The following is a 20964-nucleotide window of genomic DNA, read 5'->3' as shown; positions in this document are numbered from 1 at the left end:
GCCAGACATGGTTGTACATGCTTATAATGCCAGTACTTGGGAAGTTGAAAAAGAAGCATAGCAGGTTTGAGGCCAGCTTACAGAAACGCCGTAAAGCACTACTTCAAAAGAAAATAAAGGCCAGGCGTGGTGGCGCACGCTTGTAATCCCCACGCTTGGGAGGCAGAGACAGGAGGATTACACAGGTTCAAAGCCAGCTTTGCTGGCTTAAGAGACCCTGTATCCAAATAAAATATAAAATAGGTCTGGGAGTGTAGCCTGAGAAGGGTTCCATTCCCAGTACCACCAAAATAAAATAAAATAAAATAAAATAAAATAAAATAAAATAAAATAAAATAAGGGCTGGTTATGTAGCTCATAGAAAGAATGTTCCTGGGTTTAATCCCTAGCACCATTGCCTGAAAAAAATACAGGCAAGAAGTGGTGACACATGTGTGTAATCCCAGTACTTGGGAGGCTGAGTAAGAAGGATTACAGTTTTGTGGCCAGCCTCAGCAACTTGACACAATCCCTCCTCCACCCTGCAACTCAGTGAAACTCTCTTTAGAAATAAAAAATAAAATAGGGTTGGGGGTGTAGTTCAGAGATAGAATGCCCCTAGGTTCAGTCTCGAGTAACACACACACACACACACACACACAGACACACACACACACACACACACACACACACACACACACGTTTTTAAATAAAGTAAACTTTAAAAGCTATACTTTTAAAAGAAGTATTAGAGAAAATTTAATATAGAATTCAGAACATTAAGCTATGACACTAAATAGTTAAATAGTTTTCTGGTGGATTAAGTACAAGCAAAATCTATAAAGATATCAGGATTTTCCCTTTTAAATTATCAAAATAGTTGTTTCACAAGTTTTAAATATAGGTCAAACTTTATCAGATTAAAGATATTCCTCGGATGTCTCTGACTAAAATCGAAGTTACTATGAAATAAACAAGGCCAGAGTAATCATTACATTCTCAGCCTTTGAAGAGAGAAAGAAAAACATATGATTTCTGTGCTGTCCCAACTAGTTATAATAGGGATGTTCTGTGCCTTCTCTTCTCCCCATCTGTACTCAGTTTTTTCTGAAAAAGGCCATAAAGGCAAATCTAGATCTGCTTCCAATCTGTTTCTAAAACAGGGCTTAATTTCAGATAATTTTGCCAACTTTTGCAGAAAAATCAGATTTCGCTCTTAAGATCCACAACAATTATTTCAAAGTTCATTATGATAACATCAAAACACTTATATTCTTTTTTTTTTTTTTTTTTTTTGGTGGTACAGGGGTTCCTGGAAACCTTTCTACCTCCAGGCTACACTCCCAGACCTATTTTATACTTTTTTAAATTTGCAAACAGGAAACAGGGTCTCCTAAGCCAGTGCGGCTGGCTTTGTACCTGTGCAATCCTCCTGTCTCCAACTCCCAAGCGCGGGGATTACAAGTGTGCACAACCACACCCAGCAAAACATTTATATTATGAAATACCTTCAGAAAAAGTAAAATGAAATCTGTTAAGTTTCTCTTCAGAATACCTTGAATTTTGACAGTTTACTCATCTGTTTACCTGTAAATCACATTTCAAAAACTAACCATAAAAGCACACTGAAAATTCAAATTCATTTGATTTCCAAGTAGCCAGGGGAAGGCATATTGATATAAGTGGTTATCTGTTTTTCTCAACAGTCTTAAAAGTAAATATGTTCTGTACTCTTGACTAAATTTTCCCTAATTAGCTATAGAAAAAAATAGTAACCAGGTTGAGGGCATCTCATTAAGAGTATCTTGCTAACACGACTTCTTGTGTTAGAACAGCTTTACAAATCAAATCCAAACTCTTTGAGAAAGTAGTATATATGTTGAAAATATGCTTTTTAAGTTTTTTTAAAAACAAGAATTTCTGAACAAAGCTGGGGTATATCACCAGTGGTTAAACAATCAGTCCACATAGACACACAGTTCTTGCAGCAAAACTACATATAATTAATAACATGGGAATAATTATATTTACTTACCCTCCTAGTAGAATATGTGGTTGGCTGGATTCATTTGTGATACCAAATACATCAGGAATTAGATCACCATTAAAGCTTTCAAAAGAAAATTTTAAACAATAAGAAGCTATTTTGTAGAAGTGTCACTTCTAACTTAGCTTAAAAAAAATAAAAACTTTGGGAGGTATGATAGATTTTATAGTGTTCACTAGTATCTAGCTGTAGTCAATACAATATCAAAAGAATTGACATTTATCACTAAGGCCAAGATGGTAGTACAGAGTGGCAGGGTTTTTGATTTTGTGACTCTCTAAGCAATGACATAGAGCAGAGCCTATTGCTGATCCACAGTGGACGTACTGTAAAGTGAGCAAAAAATAAAGTTTTGTTGTGAGATTTTGGAGTTATATACAGCCTCTGCATGATCTAACTTATTCCTGATGGATAAGGAGACTGTACTAATTCCTAGAAACTTATTTCTGAATCATGACCAAACTCATTTATTTAGCTGGGATTAAGAGCAATCACCACAAAAATAATCCACAGCTGGTATAAAAAATATCCTACTGGTCACTGAGTACTGAAACAATGATAAAACACACAACTATGAAAGAAATCAAGCTGAGCATTTTAAAGATCAATCCACTGATGTATAGGTCAGACTTGCAACGGTCACTAACCTAATGAGTATACCATTAATGCTATTAATAACTGTAAAAAAAAAAGCACTACTGGAAATAAGAATATGACTATACTTTGCTTTACTTCCAAGAATTATCTCTATAGCATTTCCAAAATATCCTGTCAGAACTTTGTATTAAATTATCCTGATACATGAGTACATATGTATATGTATATGTATATGTATATGTATATGTATATATTTTGGTACTGGGGGTGGAACCCAGAGGCTTTCTACCTCTGGCCTATACCACAATTATTTTATATTTTATTTGGAAACAGTGTCTCACTAAGTTGCTGTGACATCCTCCTGTCTCAGCCTCCCAAGCATGGGGATTAGAAGCATGTGCCACCACGCCTAGCTACATGAGTATATTTTGAGGAAATGATAACAAAAGAGTAGTTAAAAGAACAAGACTTCTCAATATATAAATCATTCTATATTTCTAGGAGAAATTCTATATTCATCATATCTATCAATCAAGCACTAACAGCTTTACTTAAAAACTGCTCTTATTTGAGTAATGACAAGATTAACATCAACATCACTCCATAATGGACCTGTCTGAAGCTACTGAAACAAAACCAAAACTACAAATCTAATATTTCATTTTTTTGTTCATCATGGCAATTAAAAAACATAATCAAGAGTATAGGCCCCTATTAACATTACAAAATGAATTTAGTGTCAATACTACTTCGCAAAGTAGTTTCCTACATAAAAGACTTTATGCTTGTATGTTTCCATTCCAAGAGAAGCAAGTACATACTTACTCCATAATTAGTGGTTGATCTTGAAAAGTCCTGTTGAGTACAGTCATATTATTAGGATCTATAAAGAGATAATATTTATATGTTAGCAGGCATTTTTATATTATTTTTGACAACTGCACTTAGGAAAAATATTCCTTTATTCTTTACAAGATTCACCTCTTATTTACTCCAACTGTTATCATTAATGAAATATTGTAAGTCAATTTAAAGATGAAATATTAACAGAATTCATTCTGTAGCATAGTCCAGCATGACTAGTTCCATTTAAAGATCTCATCTAAATATCTCTTCACTGAGTCTTCTTTATACAATTTAATATTAGAGTAGTTGACAATTAATATGATTTTGGTATAGACAAAGAAGCCAATATATGCAAAACTACTTGACTCTGTCCTGTCCATGATCACATACAAGCAGCACTTGGCAAATAGTACTTTTTAGGTACTTATAATAAAGTACATAAAGTACTGAGACTATTGCCTGTATTCTCAAATGTGACAGAAAACACAAATGAATTTGCCTGCCTTGAAAATATAGCTTAATGAACAAAGTTTATTTAATTAATTAATTAATTAAAAAAAATTTTTTTGTGGTACGAGGGATGGAACCCAGGGGCATTGTACCTTGGAACTACACCCTCAACACTAATTTTAGTCTATTTATTTTTGAAGCAGGGTCTCACTGAGTTGTGAAGGGCCTTGCTAAGTAGCTGAAGCTGTCCGCGAACCCTATCCTCCAATCTCTGCCACCCAAATGCTGGGATTATAAGTGTGTGCCACCACACCCAGCAAAGTTGTCTATTTAAATATCATTGATTCGCTTTTCAGATTAAGACTAGAAGGTTCATGGGTGGATAAAATAGACTGACTTTCAACCTCAAATTCAAATTTTTTGTGCTTTCCTACATTAGGGAGTTTGAAAGTCAAACCAAAAATAGCACTTCCTAGATTTCTTAGCTTCTGAGATGCTCCATAAAAGCTAAGCCTCCTTGCCGTTAGATATACTATGAATTCTAACTGCACAAGTGAGGCAAAAAGCTGTGCTTCTGCTTTGTGTCTGTGCGTGATTACTGAATTTGAATGTATTAATTTTGCTGGTATCCATTTTGCTGGTGAGAATTAGAGATGGCACAGCATTATTCTGGCAGCTATTGTATAACTTGTTAATGCTGATTTGGGATTGTTCCAATAAGCTAGCTCAACTTAGGGTTTGTTCTCTAGTCATCCCAATAATCTTAAAATTATTAAAACCCTTTAACAAATCTCTCTTTTTTTAAACTAGTAAGAACAGATTTTCTTCCCAAATTAATTAATTAATTTAGAATTAATCCCAAATTGGTTCTGGGTTGAAAAAAAAACCAAATGAACTTTTAAACAGTGTTTACAATGATTGATACCCAAGAACAACACTTTGAACTTATTTTAGAAGAAGATTTTGGTTATATTTTCCTAAGAATATCAGGTGTATTTTCCCTACATTTTTGCTTTCCTACATTTGCCAATCATAAAAATTAAAAACTCTTATAATACATTCACCTAATGTTTGATTTTGTCCCCAGAAGATAACAGCTCCTAATTCATTGTTGGCATGATTTTGAGGTAAATATGTTAAAAGGACATCCATTTGTGAATCTCCATCATAATCTCCAGGAACTACACTTGTTATCAATACACTGTGATTCCTAAAGAAAACAAGCGTTTAAAGGATCAGAGAAGTTACAATAGAAAAGTACATCTGTATTTCTACCATATAAAATATTTTCAATGTAGAATTTAAAATCTCACAGAACTGATTAATTTCATTCTCTTCTTTCATATCTTATTGCCCCTCATATGTGTAGACCTTTCTGTTCTATAACAGTTCAGAATTAATGTGGAACAATTTTTCAAAAGAATATCAAATATCCAAAATATACCGAGAGAAAGTTCATTTACTTTTACACATTGATGAATATGACTATTTTATTTAGTTCTCTTGTCAAAGATACTAAGACATTTAAATGGTGGTCATAACTGCTAAAGAGGTAAGGAGTAAAACTGTGATTTTTATCAATTAAAAGATATTTATAAGCCGGGTGTGGTGGTGCATGCTTGTAATCCCAGCATTCGGGAGGTTAAGACTGGAGGATCGTGGTTCCTGGATAGGCTCAGCTACTTAGTGAGGTCCTCTGCAACTCAGTGAGACCCGGTTTCAAAATAAAGAATAAAAAATAGGGCAGGGGGTATAGCTCAGAAGTTGAATGCCCCTGGGTTCCATCCCCAGACCCGCAAAAAAAAACCCCAAAAAATGATATTTATAAAACTGGGCATGGTGGCACATGTTTGTAACCCTCATACTTGGGAAGCTGAGACAGGAGGATCACAGGTTTGTGGCCAGCCTCAACAACTTAATGAGGCCCTCTGCAACTCAGTGAAACCCTGTTTCAATATTACAAAAAAACAAATAGGGATGGAGGCATAGTTTGGGGGTAGAATGCTCCTGCATTCAATTTCTCGGTCCATACACATACATATTAAAAAAATTATAATGCCGGGCGTGGTGGCGCACGCTTGTAATCCCCGCGCTTGGGAGGCGGAGACAGGAGGATCGTGCAGATTCGAAGCCAGCCGCGCTGGCTTAAGAGACCCTGTTTCCAAAAACAAAATAGGTCTGGGAGTGTAGCCCGAAGGTAGAAGAGCTTCCAGGAACCCCAGTACCACCAAAAAAAAAAAAAAAAAAAAAAAAAATTATAAAATATTTGAGTTTTAATATAGATTCAAAATTCATAATAAGAATTAAGGTCTTTTTGGTGGGGGAGGGAGTCCTAAGGATTAAATCCAGGTGCATTCTATTTCTGACCTCTGTCGTTTTTTTTTTGTTGTTGTTGTTGGTTTGTTTGTTTTTGAAACAAGAGCTCACTAAGTTGCTGAGGGCTTAACTAAATTACTGTGACTGGCTGCAAACCTGCAATCTTCTTGTCTCAGCCTCCCTATCCTGGGATTACAGGTATGTACCACCATTCCCAGCTAAAATTAATCATTTTATTTCTGAAAGTTAGTTCAAATTCACAACGGAAAATAAATTTTTACAAAACCTTGACAATACACTTTCCAAACATACATGTGCAACTATATATGGTTGTTATATATAACATGTTTTTTATATATGCATATATATGCAAATATATTTTTCTTCTATTTATGTGTAGTACTAGGAATTGAACCCTGAGGCATTCTACCTCTGCGCAATACTCTCAATTCTGTTTTATTTTGAAACAGGGTCTAAGTTGCTGAAGACCTTGCTAAAATGCTGAGGCTGGCTTTGAGTCAGTGATCCTCCTGTCTCAGCTTCCAAGTACCAGGATTACAAGCTCCATGAATCACTACTCACGGCTAATTTTATATTTTTAACAAAATAATTTTAAAATTATTTATGTTAACCTTGAAAGCTTAACTTCTTGTAGTCTTATCAAGGCTGAGAATGCAGCCTAGAGAGAACACCTTTGGGTTCAATCCACAGTAATACACCAGTATGCACGCAGGCCCTGGGCTTTGACACCTACTCTTCACTAACTGACTAGTCAGAACAAGCTCCTTTCATGCTAAATGCCCTGAGCCACACATAGTAGGTAGGGCAACTCAGGAGAAGGAGAAGGAGCAACGCACAGGGGGACATACTTGCAGAGAGCTAGCTGACCCCAGGGGCAGAGGGAAGGGAGAGTGATGGAGAAAGCTTACCTCATGGGGGCAAGAAAGGGGCCAGGTCTGGGTGCCCCTGGGAAGAGTGGGGAAGTGCACAGATGCTTGAGTGGGGCAATGGCCCCAATGGGGCAGCAGGCCTGGAGTGGAAGAGTTAGTAAGAACCCCCAAAGGGAAGCCAGGCGTGGTGGTGCACATTTGTATTATTAACTAATGTCAAACTGATGAGCTTTGGTCTGCACTAATTACTTCCTCCTTTAATTCAGATGGCAGTAAACCCATCTGTTAGTTTCAAAACTCTATTGACTCACTACCATTGGAGGGGGGATGAGTTTTCACTGTTTCATGAAATGCCAAGCATTAAAAAAAAGTACAGTATCTTAAATCCTTCAAAATCAACCTTAAAAACTCCTAATTTATTAGTTGATAAAGAAAGTTAGGACAAACTGGGTGCAGTGGCACATGCTGTAATCCTAGTAATTGGGGAGATTGAGACAGGAGGATCATAGGCTGGAGACAAGAGAATAGTTACTTAGCCAGACTCAGTTTCTAAATAAAAAATAAAACAGGGCTAGGTGTATAGCTCAGAGATAGAATGCCCCTGGGTTCTAGCTCTAGTAACAAACATGCAGACACACACACACACACACACACACACACACACACACACACACACACATTAGAACAGAGGTCACTGACCTTTCCTCACTGCAAACTATACCCCACCTCCCATGCTCCATACAAAATACTGTTAATCAGGTGAGCCTCATGTAAATGAATGCTCCCACAGGCACACTCCAGATAAGAACAATTGTCAACACATTTAAGAAAGCATATTAGTTTGTAAAGATGGGGGATTTTCTATAGGAACAGACCTAAATCCATTCAAATTCATTAATTAAAAAAATATTTTTAAATCTGGGTTCTTTCATCACTTTTCTTACAGATGACTTAGAACCCCTACCTCATAAGCAGTAGTTTTATGTCATAACATCACAGGTGAACAAAACTGATTCCAAAATCAATCCAACCAGATATAGCAGAGATATTATTTCACTAATGACTAATATTTAAAAAATAAAGCATCTGTACTTACCTCAAAGAAATCTTTACTTTGGGCTTAAAATAGGGTACATTCTGGTCTGCCAAAAAGACGATTAAATCATTTCCTAAGAGAACCAAATAAATGATATTAGAAAACATTTTCCTGGTAAAACATTCAATCAATGGTGATGAGCTTGTAGAGCATTGTTATCAACAAGAAAACTTATATTCTATTCCAGTTCATGTACCCTTTCAAGAATATGCCTACCAATCTAACAAATGGGGATTTTACAGTATATCCCAATTTTAATGTTCAAAAAAGCAGAGGAAGGATAATTACAGAAAAATGTAGTTGGATCATGTAGAATCAATGGCTTCTGCCAAGAGACAGATTGGCTGACTTAAAGGAAGCACATACTGCACTATGAAGTGTGAGACACTGCACTGACCCATAGTACCACAGAAAAACAGAAACAACCACAGTGTAACATACTATGTATAAAGCCTTGTGTTTCTCAAACCCAACCATGCTGACCCCCTTTCAAAGCTGTTTAGTTCCTCATACAGATAATCATTCGAAGGATGCAAGAACTCTTACTGTAGGTATGTGACAAGTTAACAAGGACATAAACATGCAAGGAAAAAACGCTGAATCCTCCAAGATTCCCCTCCTATGGCTCCTATGCAATTATCTCCAGGCTGATGCACTCTTGGAACTCAATTAGCATTCACTGAGATACATTTTTAAAACTATTTCATCAAACACAGGCCAATCTTTGTATGTGTGTGAGAGACTGGGGATTGAACCCAGAAGCATTCTACCTCTGATGCATACCTCCAGCCCTTTTTATTTTTTATTTTGAAATAGGGTATCACTAATTTGCTGAGGATCTTGCTAAATTGCTGAGGCTGGCCTTGAGGCTGTGATCCTCCTGTCTCAGCCTCCCATGTATTGGATTACAAGGCCTGTGTTTCACTGGCCATCTTTAAAATCAAAGAGTGTCTATGAAATTTGGATGGAGTAGCTACAGGCCTGGCAGTATGCACTCTTCTTGCAATATGTATGGGGAATCATTCAAGGATAGGCAAAATGTCCAGGATTCACTAGAGGCTTGGGGGCCCTGGAAAAGGCCCCAAAATGTTTGGTTCAGGATCCTGTCAATCAAGCTCTATATTAGCTCTTCACTTCCTTCATGGCCTTTACCTTTAAGCAACACATGCTTTAGGGGGCACTCAAGAATGTAAAGATTCCCCCTAGTTTCCATACAGATTTACCAAAAAGTCTTTGAGATGGTTAAAAAAAAAAAAAAAAGAAAAAAGAACTTCCAAGAATCATAAGTTGACAAAGAAAGTAAAGATTTGTAAGAGCAGAGTGGTGACCAAGGTCTAGCTGTATAGTAAAGACTAAGCTATTCCTGAGGGAAAGGAGATTGTACTTTGTGAATGCTTTCCAAAGGAAGATATTTGTTTCATCAGTGGCCTTTGCAAAATGCTTGTGTAGGCTCTGAGGTGTTTGCAGCCTTTGGGTCATAGTAGCTTCAAAGAAAATTGAGACCTTAGCAGAAGGAGTTGCAGGTGAATTGGGTAAGGGGGAGGTAAGAAGTTCTCTATCAGAAGAAACTGTTAAGTTGCATCTTTTCCTGTTCATCAGAGAAGAGTGAAGAAAAGCAAAGAGGAATGAAAGAGCCTCGGGACAGAATGTAAGGGCCACCTACAGAAACTCCTGGGAACCAGGAAGGACTTTCAGAGGCAGGTGATTCCATCAGGACGATGGTGTGTGTGGATGAAGGCCGCAGGCTTCTCAGGGTAAAATCTGAGGAGTGCCAAGGCTTTGGGGGCAACAGATCATATCGTGGGGTGGCCAAAACAGGACTTGGGGTTGGAAAAATGGAAAGGGAAAGGGTGCCAGAGATAAACGGAGGGCCACAGGGCTGGAAGAGTAGCTCTGGGGAAGGAGACGGGGCCGGCCTTAGGGACGAGGTGCGGGGAACACCGGGAGAGGCGCAAGGACAGCGGACAGAGGGAGGGCCCGGCAAACACTGACTTTCCCGCAGCACGAAGAGGTCCGTCTGCTTGTCGGAGTTGAGGTCCCCGAAGGCCGCCAGGGTGCCCCAGGCCTCGGCCCCGAAGAGCTCGCCCGTGACGTTTTGCAGCGCCCGCGCTGGGGCAGGCCCGACTCCCAGCAGCGCGAGCCCCGCAAGGAGCGGCAGCAGCAGCGCCCTGGGGTTCGGCCGCCGGCCCGCCGCCGCCATGGCAGCCCTCGGCCCCGCCCGCCGCCGCCGCCGCGCTTGACGGCAGCCGCAAAGCACCGCGAGGCACGCGTGGAGAGCGAACGCGGCCCGGGCGGGCGCCGGAGCCCACACCCCGGCCCCCTCGCGCTGCCCTCGGGCCCTCAGCCCCGGCCGCCGAGCGGGAGGCGCGCCCTCGCGCTCACTTCCGGCGCGCTTCACGACACTGTCGCGCGGGGCGGGGCGCAGCGGGCGCGCGGGCGGCCCGGGGCGGGGGCTGGCGCGGCGGAGCGCGATGGCGGGGGCGGAGGGGCTCCTGGCCGACGTGAGCTGGAGAGTCCTGGAGCGGAGAGCCCGGGCCAAGCGCTCAGGTTTGGCTGGCTGGGGCGCCTCCCCTACCCCGACACCGGGGGGACTCGCCCTCAGGACCTGGGGTGGGAGGCGGGGGCCCTGGGGACCATCCCGATCTGGGGTTTCTCCTGCGAGGCTCCCGTGGCCCTGGCCTCAGGCCTGAAGTCTCTGTCCCCCGCGTAAAAGTTAGGCGGTGTTCCCAGCTCTACTCAGTGTGTCTACCCCAGTGTAGTCTGTGAGTGCCCCCCGCCCCAGGAGTCGCAACCCAACTTCTCCAGGAGTGTTTCTGCTAGAAATCAGGTGGTGACACATTCCTGGGAAAGTGTGGCTCTGGTGTGTGTTGCATCCGTAAAAGTCACCCTCGATTTTAGATAGAGAGCCAGCTATTCGCTTCCTTATTTCACATACTCTTTTGCATTCTTCACTACTTTTGAGCCATGTGACAGAAATTGAGGGAGACAAGTGCCTGAGGCCACAAAGTAATTTAGGTTACCCACAGTCAGGGCTCAAGTGGAAGAGGGCCCCCTCCCTCGACAAGGGCGTTGGGACTTGTACTTTACAGTCATGGTTCCTGAGCCCAAGTGTCCTGACCTGACTTAGTCAAATTGCAGAGTCATGACTTCAGAGTTAACACTTGTGGCCTATAACTCAAGAGCCAGCGTTGAAACGTCCCTTACTTCTGACTGGCTGGATATAATCATGAGCAAAGTGTGCTCATCATCAGAAGAGGTGATCAAATGACAAGCCTTCAGCTGTCAACCTTCCCTTTTAAAGGATTGAGAAAATACTGGGAGATCTGAAAGACATTGTGTCGCAAAAATAATCTTCATTTGCATTGATATTAAGGCCCCCCCACTAATATGCCCCTGTTATGTTTTAGACTTTTTATTAATGAAGTTATTAGTTGTGTATTATGCATGGTGACTTTTTAAAAATGTATAAAAGTCTTATTTCATAAAACCATCTTTGTTACCAATTTCATTGCTTTTAAGCCTTAAAGTTCTTATGTATTTACTTAGGATTACAGTAAAACTATCACCTACAAGGTATGAGAATTTTTCAAGAAGTAGTCCTTAAAGTCAATACATTTACTTGAAATAGTCGCGTTGTTGATGATGCTGGGGATTGACCAGGGACATTCTACCTCACAGATACACCCCCAGCCTTATTTTACTTTTTATTAGGAAACAAGTGCTGAGAGCCTTGCTTAGTTGCTGAGGGGGTGCTTTCCAACCTCAGAGCCTTCTGTCTTAATCTCCCAAGTACTGCGATTACTAGAATAGGCCACCACACCCGGCTACAGCATTTCTTTAAAAAAAAAAGCATAGAGTTTATTTTCTCCTTCAGTCTTTAAAAACCTTCCCTTAACTGAGAAAAATGTTATATATAATATACATAACATTTTATATAGCTATTATTGAATATAGTTTTATGTGCAGAGTTAAGTGGATAGTATCAGTGTTAGATGTCCCTATATGTTTACATCATAGTATTAAAAAGAGATACCACTTCAAGCCAGATCTCCAAATTAATAGTTATGTTTTAGGTTTCAGATTCTTCTCCCTTTTGAAATATAGCTGATAAAGTTTTTGAGTGAACTATTTTACTTCCTGTGTCATTAAAAACCATTAACTTGTCACTTTTAGAGGTTAAATAAAGGGAACTTTGTTTAAAGTTTGAATAAACTTGCTTCTGGTATAGACTTCTCTGCTGAGTTCTAAGCATTGTTACATAGTAGCATAATTGCTTCACTGCACAATAAAGGGTGCTACCTTTATATGATGTTTAGTAAGTGGATTTTATATTTCCTGCCTCATGCATATAAGCAAATGTAATTTATTAAACAAAAGAAATCAAATTTTCAAATCATAAAAGAACATAAAATTATATAATGATCCTTAATTATTGCCTTTTGTTGCATACTGCATCATGTTAATAACTGCTCACACTACTTTCAATTAATCTATTGCTGATTGCTTCTAACCTTCACTAAACAGTTTTAAAATTGCTGTAGTTTAGCCTGCAACGCTTATGATTAGAGTCAACAGTTTGAAATGGCCAACTCACCTGATGCAGCCGTCTGCTCTCTGCCTGCTTTCTTAAGGTCTGGTAAGTGTGTAGACCGCAAAAGGGTCACTTGATATTTTTAAATCTTTGTTTTTTTTAAGCTTGATATCATTGTACCATACATTTTTATTTTATTTCCTCTTCAATGGGTTGACAACTGAGCTACTGTTAGGCTCAAGTTAGCATTATATTTTGAATGTGGCCTGTGGTGTTTTTCTGTGAGGTATGGGAAGGACAGAGAGTAAAGGCCTTGCCCTGGCACTTGCAAAGCTGTTTGACCTGGGGCAGTTCTTTAGTGCCTGAGAGTCTCAGTTGTCAAATGGCCATATAGCGTAGTTTCTTAGATTATTTTAGTCTTTTTTTTTTTTATAATGGAAGCAACTTTCATAAATTAGGACTTTTGAGTCAAAATTCAACTTACTACTGTAGTGTTCTAGTTCCAGTTCCCAAGACTGTAGAGTTTCAAAGCTTGTACTTACCACTCCATCTCATACCTTCTTGGTGTAAATATAGGAGATGTTGATGCTATGGTTCTTGGATTATTGTGTTGATGGGACACTTTGAGAGCTGATTGAAAACTGTGGAATCAGCTTTCCAGACGGTGCATAGGATTTTGAAAACAATTTAGAAGTAGTTTATGGCCTCCAAAATGACCATGTATGGAGATTCAGTCTTAACTTTATAAAAGAAGAAATGGATTTTTAAGTAGCCACATAGCTGAAATGTAAACTGAAGTCTTTAGGGCCCTTTCTATAGGTTGTGATTCACATTAGGCCATTTAAAACCTGTAATGTGTCAGAATGTGGTGGGAGAAGGCTAGGCTGCTTTGTCTCTAATGTATCTTAAGCAGAATATTCAAGCATTGGTACTCATTAATGGGTAAGTGTGAGATGAACCCCCACAAATACTGTAGCCACTCAGAAGTGGTCCTCACTTTCACTTCTGTGTATATTTCAAGTCCTGTTTTGGAGAAGAGAAAAATGTTGAAACAACTTAAGGATGAATCAATCAAACAGGAGGAAACAAAGTTCGTACTTAAGGAATGAAATGATACCTGTCTTTATTGTCATCTTCTAAATAACAAAATATAATTACAGCTGATTTCTGATTTTACCTTTAAACTAAAAGAATAGGAGGACATATTTCTAAACAATGTTAGCAAAATAAGGGAGAAATAGAATGCTAAAGATATGTTTTTATACATCAACAGTTCTGAAAATTAAAAAACCCAACAATTATGTTTCCATATTATGTAGATTGTTTGAAGGCAGTGTACAAGAAGCTTTTCCAGTACACCAAAAAAAAAAAAAAGAAAAAAGAAAAACAAATAGAAAAATAGCAAACTTGAGTGTTATAATTCACTCTAAAGAGTAATTCTTAGCCATGTATCGTGGTACACATTTGAAACCCCAGTACTTGGGAGGCTGAGACAGGATGATCTTGGGTCTGTAGCCAGCCCTCAGCTACTTTGTGAGGTCCTCCACAACTTAGTGAGACCTTGTTTCAAAATAAAGAGTTAAAGAAGGGCTGGGAGTATAGTTTGGAGGCAGAATGTACCTGGGTCAATCCCCAGTACCACACAAAAAATAGAATGATTCTTAATAAATTACTTTTAGTCTGTACATTTTAGGGAAATTGTTTTAACTCTAACTTAGAAAACTATAAAAAGATACTTAAAACTTCTGTTTAATAAGTACTTCAAATTGTTTGCATGTAGGCCAGATGTGGTCATGCACGCTTGTTATCCCAGTACTTGGGAGACTGGGACATGAGGATCATGAATTTTTGAAGCCAGCCTCAGCTACTTAGTGAGGCTCTGAGGAACTTAGTGAGACCCTGTTTCCAGATAAAGTATACAATAGATCTGGGAGTATAGCCCAGAGGTAGAAAGCCCCTGGGTTCCATCCCCAGTACCACACACACACAAAAATTGTTTGCATGCATAATTTATTTACTAATTTGGAAATCCTTCATTTATATTGAAAATGATTTGCTTTTTTCTTGGACATTATCATTGTAGGAAAATGTTTTATTGCATATTTACATTTAATAACCATGTTCTGAATTTACAGCTCATTTTTTTTGTTCTTGTTTTTTGTTGTTTTTGTTTTTTTGAGGTACTGGGAATGGAACCCAGGGTATTGTATCTTCGAGCTACATATCCAGCCCTATTTTTTAGACTTTATTTTTGAAACAGGGTTTCACTGAGTTGCAAAGGACTTCACTAAGTACCTGAGACTGTCCACGAACCACAATCCTCTGGTCTCAGCCTCCCAAATGCTGGGATTATAGCATGCACCACCATGCATTTTACATGCTCATTTACAGCTGAGCTTTTTACTGATACTTTTAGCTGAAAACTACCCAGTATTGCCAAAAATGAAAGATTTTGATTTAAAAAATTTAGTTTTCAAAGGTTTTTTTTTTTTTTTTTTTGGTGGTACTGGGGTTCCTGGAAGCCCTTCTACCTCTGGGCTACACTCCCAGACCTATTTTATACTTTTTATTTGGAAACAGGGTCTCTTAACCTGTGCAATCCTCCTGTCTCTGGCTCCCAAGTGAGGGGATTACAAGCATGCGCCACCACGCCTGGCAAATCTGGGCTTTTTAATAGTCCATTTTACTCTATTCATCTCATTTTTGTCTCTCATTATGACTAAAAACACTCTTTCTGACAGTTCCTATAGAAACTCTTGTCAGATAGCAGGTAGAGCAGTTATTTTTTGTATAGTTAGAAGATAGTTTTGGCTGGGTGTGGTGGCACACACTTGTAATCCCCATGCTTGGGAGGCTGAGACAGGAGAATTGCAGTTTCAAAGCCAGCCTCAGCCACTTAGTGAGGCTCTCAGCAATTTAGTGAGACCCTGTTTCCAAATAAAAGCATAAAATAGGTCTGGGAGTATACCCTGGTGGTAGAAAAGCCCCTAGGTTCCACCCCCAGGACCACCAGAAAAAAAAAAAAAAAGATAGTTTTGGTCTAACTGAGTTGCAAATGGCTTCACTAAGTAGTAGCTGAGGCTGTCCTTGAACTGCCATCCACCTGTCTCAGCCTCCCCAAAGTTGGGATTATAAGTGTTCACCACCAAAATAGGGCCAGAGGTATAGATTGGAGGTAGAATGTCCCTGTGTTTCATCCCCACTACTGCAAAAGAAGAAGAAGAAGGAGAAGGATAAGAAGAGGAGGAAGAAGAAGAAGAAGAAGAAAGTTGTGTTTTATATTAGGTGTGCAAGATGGATGTAGGATGGAATTTTCAGAAGCATTTAAAAATTTTATCCTCCTGAGAGCTCTGATTTCTTCTGCCCTATAATCTTAAAAATTTAGGAAATAGAAGCCATACGATACTGTTTAAATCCCTTAGCATGAATCTCATTGACCTTAAAGCTTATTCTCTTTCTCTGTTGTCATGCTCAGCAAAGATGAAGCTTCAAATTTCATAAGTTAAATAGTTTCATGAAGAACACAATAGCCTTTCTCTCTGTTTTAGATTTTTACCAAATACTGTCATGGTGATTCTAAAGTCAGTTTTCCCTCTTGCAGTTTTTTGTTTTTGTTTTTGTTTTTTTCCAGCCTTCTGTGAAATCAGAGAAAGAGAGGAACTCCCCAGAATTTCTGATTCCGATCCCAGTGCCCATTTGAGCATTTCCAAATAGATAGATACTAAACATCTCAAATGTAATGTGGCCCAAACAGAACTTTAATTTTCAATTCTCATTCCTTCCCCAAACATGTTCGGGAGACTAATCCATTATTCATTAAGATGCTCAAAATAAAAATATACAGATTATATTTTTCTCTTTTATTTACACCTCTCCTCTTTTTTTGCAGTGCTGGGGATGGAACCCAAGGGCATTCTACCTATGAGCTACACCCCAAGTCCTATATTTTGGTCCTTTTTTATTTTTGAAATGGTCTCATGGAGTCGCAAAGGGTCTCCCTGAGTAGCCGAGGGTGTCTGCGAAGTGTGATCCTCCTGTCTCCACCTCCTGAATGCTAGATATATATATATATGTATTTTTTCCAGTACTGGGCATGGAACCCAGGGGCATTGTACCTCTGAGCTACACCCCAGCCCTATTTTAGTCTTTTTATTTTTTAAAAAGGGTCTCACTGAGTTGTGAAGGGCCTTGCTAAGTAGCTGAGACTGTCTGCGAACCACGATCCTCTTGTCTCAGTCTCCCAAATGCTGGGATTACAAATGTGCGCCACCACACCTGGCTCTTTTTTGTGGGGGAGGGTTTGGTGTATTTTGTTAAGTGTATTCATTACATAATGGCTCAAAGTAGACTAGTTAGAATTTCTATCTGCTTAAACTTTTTAAAAATAATTTGAAAAATTCTAAATTAAGTGTATATATTAGCTGATATGTTTTTTAAGTTTTAGTTGGTGCATTTTAGTCATACATCTTAATGGACTACAAGATAGTAGAAGGATACATCACTCATTTAGCTCTTCCCCATTTCCATCCCATTCCCTCCCCCATCTTTTTTTTCCCCACGTTTGGCTTAGTGATTGACTTTGATATGTTTCTGATTATGTTCCCTCTTTCCGCCTTCCATTCCCCTCAGTTATGTCGCCTTATTTGTTCATCTATAGTTTCTCCTTCATCTGGAGTTCCTCCTATGACCCATCTTCTCCCTAGCTTCCACATATTAGGGAGAGCATCTGATTTCTTATTTTTTTTTGACTGAGTAATCTCACTCAGCATAATGTTTTTCAGTTCCATCTATTTCCCTGTAAATGATGTAATTTTGTTATTCTTTATGGCTGAGTAAAATTCCATTGTGTACATATCCCGTGGTTTTGACTGGTTCCATAGTTTGGCAATTGTGAATTGTGCAGCTATGAACATAAATATGCATGCATTATTTTGGTAGTTTGGTTTCCATTCTTTTCGTTAAATACCCAGAAGTGGTATTGGTGGATCATATGGTACCTTTGCTCCCATTTTTCTGAGGAGCCTCCATAATGTTTTCCAAAGTGGTTGCACTAATTTGCAATCCCACCAACAATGTCTTAGAGTTCCCACTTCTCCACATCCTTGCCAGCCTTTCTTGTTGTTTGTGTTTTGAATGATTGCCATTCTAATTGGAGTTAGATGAAATCTCAGGGTAGTTTTGATTTGCATCTCTTTGATTGATAATGATTTTGAACATTTTTTATACATTTATTGGCCATTTGAATTTCTTCTTTTGTGAATTGTCTGTTTAGTTTACTTGCCCATTTTTTGATTGAGTTTCTTTCTGAGTTCTCTGTATATTCTAGATAGTATTTCTCTATTGAAGGAAAATACTTTCTCTCATTCTTTCGGCTCGTTGTTGAGGTTCTTGATAGTTTTCTTTGCTTTCAGAAAGTTTAATGCAATCCACATTGATATGCCTTTTAGTTTCTTGTGCCTCTGGAGTCTTTTTGAGAAAGATTTTACCTGTGCCTTTGTGTTACGGTGTTGGACCTATGCCCTTCATTGGTCTATGTATCTGTTTTTATGTCAGTACCATGCTGTTTTGATTACTATGGCTTTATTTTATAATTTGATCAGGTATTGTGATTCCTCCTGCATGGTTTTTGTTGGATGACTGGCTGTTCTGGTTTTTTTTTTGGTTTTTTTTTTTTTTGTTGTTCCTAATGAATTTAAGTACTAATTTTTTTGTGTGTGTGAAGAAGTACCTTGATAATTCAATAGTTATTGCATTGAATCTGCCAATCACTTTTGTAAGTATGGCCCTTTTGATAATATTTATTTTTCCTATCCAAGAACATGGAAGATATTACCATCTTCTATGGTCTTTTTCAATTTCTTTTTTAAATGTTTTATAATTTTTTTTGTAGAATTCTTTTACCTCCTTCGTTAAGTTTATTCCTAAGTATATTTTTGTATGGTATAGCCTGAGTGAGCTCTGCATATTAATGCAATCCCATGTATTTATCTACCTATTAGTGTCTTGTGCCTTTGCATCTTTGTTGAGAAAGGTTTTACTTGTGCCTGTGTGTTAAAATGGTGGACCTCTATTCTCTGGTCTGATTTCCAAGTCTTTCAGCCATCTAGAATTAAGTCTTGTTCAGGGAAGAAAGTATGTTTTATGTCCATTTATCTGCATATGGTTAAATATTTTTGCCAATACCATTTGCTGAAGAGGCTATGTTTTTTCCAGTGTATGTTTTTGGTCCCTTTGTCAATAATCAATTGGCTTAAGCGTGGGGATTTTTTTCTAAGTCTTCTATTCTTGCCCATTGGTCTATGTGTCTGCTTTCCTGCCAGTACTGTGCTTTTTTTTATTATTATTATGGCTTTGTAGTATAGTTTGAAGTCAGATATTGTGAAGCCTCTTGTATGGTTTTGGTTGCTGAGAACTACTCTCATGATTCTGGGTTTTTTGTTGTTCTAAATGTATTTAAGGACTGATTTTTTTTTTTATGTCTGTGAGGAATGACACTGGTAATTTAATGGCTATTTCATTGAATATATATAGAATACTTTTGGAAGAATGGCCATTTTGATATTTATTATGCCTCTTTAAGAACATGGAAGATCTTTTCATCTTCTAAGATCTTCTTCAATTTCTTTTTTCAATGTTTTATAATTTTCTTTATAGAGGTAATAAATTACATGGATTGGTTTTCATATGTTGAACCAGTCTTGCATCCCTGGAATGAAACCTACTTGGTCATGTTGTATGATTTCCTTGATGTGGTTTTTAATGCTTGTTGTTAGTATTTTGTTTAACAGTTTCATGTCTAAGTTCGTCAACAACAAGGGCCTGTAATTTTCTTTCCTTGAATTGTCTTTGTTTGGTTTTGGTATTAATGTGATGTTGACTTCGTGGAATGTATTTGGATGAATGTATTTCCTGTTTCTCAAAATATATTGAAGGAGTATTGGGATTAACTCTTCTATAAAGGTTTTATAAAATTCTTTTGGGAAACCATCTAGTCCTAGGCTTTTTTTTTATTACTGTTGGTTGGCTTAATTTTTCTATATCTTCTTTACCCAACCTAGGAAGCTTGCATTTTTCTAGAAAGTTGTCAGTTTCTTCTAGATTTTTAATTTTGGGGGAGTATAACTTTTTAAAGTAGTTTCTGATAATCCTCTGGATTTCTACACTGTCGGTAGTCTCTCCTTTTTCATCTCTTGTTTTTATACTTTGGAATGATTCTTTCATTTGTTTAGGTTGGCTAGTGGTTTATCTTGTTCATTTTTTCATGAAAAAATTTTTTGGTTTTGTTGACTTTCTGTATTGTTTTATTATTCTCTACTTCATTGGTTTCTGCTCTGATTTTAATAATTTCCTGTCTTCAACTAGTTTTGGGATTAGACTGTTCCTGATTTTCAAGGGCTTTGCAGTATGTCCTTAGGTTTTATTTTTTGTTTCTTGTTTTTTGTTTTGGTGGTACTGGGGTTCTTGGAAGCCCTTCTACCTCTGGGATACACTCCCACGGGCTACACTCCCAGACCTATTTTTTAACTTTTTTATGTGGAAACAGGGTCTCTTAAGCCAGAGAGGCTGGCTCCGAACCAGCTTGATCTTCCTGTCTCCACCTTCCAAGCACAGGTATTACGGGTATTACAAGTATGCGTCACCACGCCCAGCATTGTTATTAGGTTTTTTATTTGGTTATTTTGTGTTCTTCTTACATGGGTCCTTAGTTCTATGAATTTTCCTCTTAATTTTTCCTTTAAGGTGTCCCAGAGGTTTTGATATGTTGTATCGCTATTTTTGTTTGTTTCTAGGAATTTCTTAATTTCTCCCATTACATTGTCTATGACCCATTCCTTGTTTGGCAGTATGTTGTTCAGTCTCCACATATTTTTGTATTAACTCTGGGTCTTTGATTTCTAGTTTCATTTCATTGGGTTCTGAAAAGGCACAGGAGAGTATGTCACATTTTTTAAATTTGCTAGTGTTTACTTTGTGAACTATTTTGGAGAGTGTTCCATGAGCAGCTGAGAAAAATTTGAACCTCACTGTGGTTGAGTGGAATAATCTTTTTGTATCTAATAGTTTCATTATGTTTAAGGTGTTCTTTAGATCTAAGGTCTCTTTACTGAACTTTTGTCTAGAAGATTGGTCTAGCGCTGTGAGAGGAGTGTTGAGGTCTCCTGGTATTATTGTATTGAGATTTGTGACATGATATTGCAAAGAGATTGTTTTA

General features: G+C 38.2%; 2 protein-coding genes across 5 annotated transcripts in view; one reads left to right on the top strand and one right to left on the bottom strand.

Moving 5' to 3' along the window:
* Positions 1 to 10430, bottom strand: part of ITFG1 (integrin alpha FG-GAP repeat containing 1) — a gene marked incomplete at its 3' end in the record, with an annotated part of 248608 nt that extends 238178 nt beyond the window's left edge. Inside the window, exons 1-5 of the mRNA XM_080703290.1 lie at positions 10214 to 10430; positions 8222 to 8294; positions 4984 to 5129; positions 3449 to 3506; positions 2015 to 2089 (exon numbers count right to left, since the gene is read on the bottom strand). Of these exons, the coding sequence (XP_080559416.1) occupies positions 2015 to 2089; positions 3449 to 3506; positions 4984 to 5129; positions 8222 to 8294; positions 10214 to 10421 (560 nt within the window). The 5' untranslated portion in view covers positions 10422 to 10430. The remainder of the gene's footprint in view (positions 1 to 2014; positions 2090 to 3448; positions 3507 to 4983; positions 5130 to 8221; positions 8295 to 10213) is intronic.
* A 262-nt stretch (positions 10431 to 10692) lies between these two features.
* PHKB (phosphorylase kinase regulatory subunit beta) overlaps positions 10693 to 20964 on the top strand; it is a gene marked incomplete at both ends in the record, with an annotated part of 214078 nt that continues 203806 nt past the window's right edge. For 2 of the 4 annotated variants that reach the window (XM_080704249.1, XM_080704250.1), the window contains one exon: positions 10693 to 10768. In XM_080704249.1, coding sequence (XP_080560375.1) covers positions 10693 to 10768 — 76 coding nt within the window. Of the gene's footprint in view, positions 10784 to 12802; positions 12858 to 20964 lie in introns of those variants that run through there. The other 2 variants (XM_080704248.1, XM_080704251.1) reach the window with 2 other exon arrangements.

The sequence above is a fragment of the Muscardinus avellanarius genome (assembly GCF_963383645.1).
Source record: "Muscardinus avellanarius genome assembly, chromosome: 10".
NCBI lineage: Eukaryota > Metazoa > Chordata > Mammalia > Rodentia > Gliridae > Muscardinus > Muscardinus avellanarius.
This window is presented reverse-complemented; position numbering and strand designations above follow the sequence as displayed.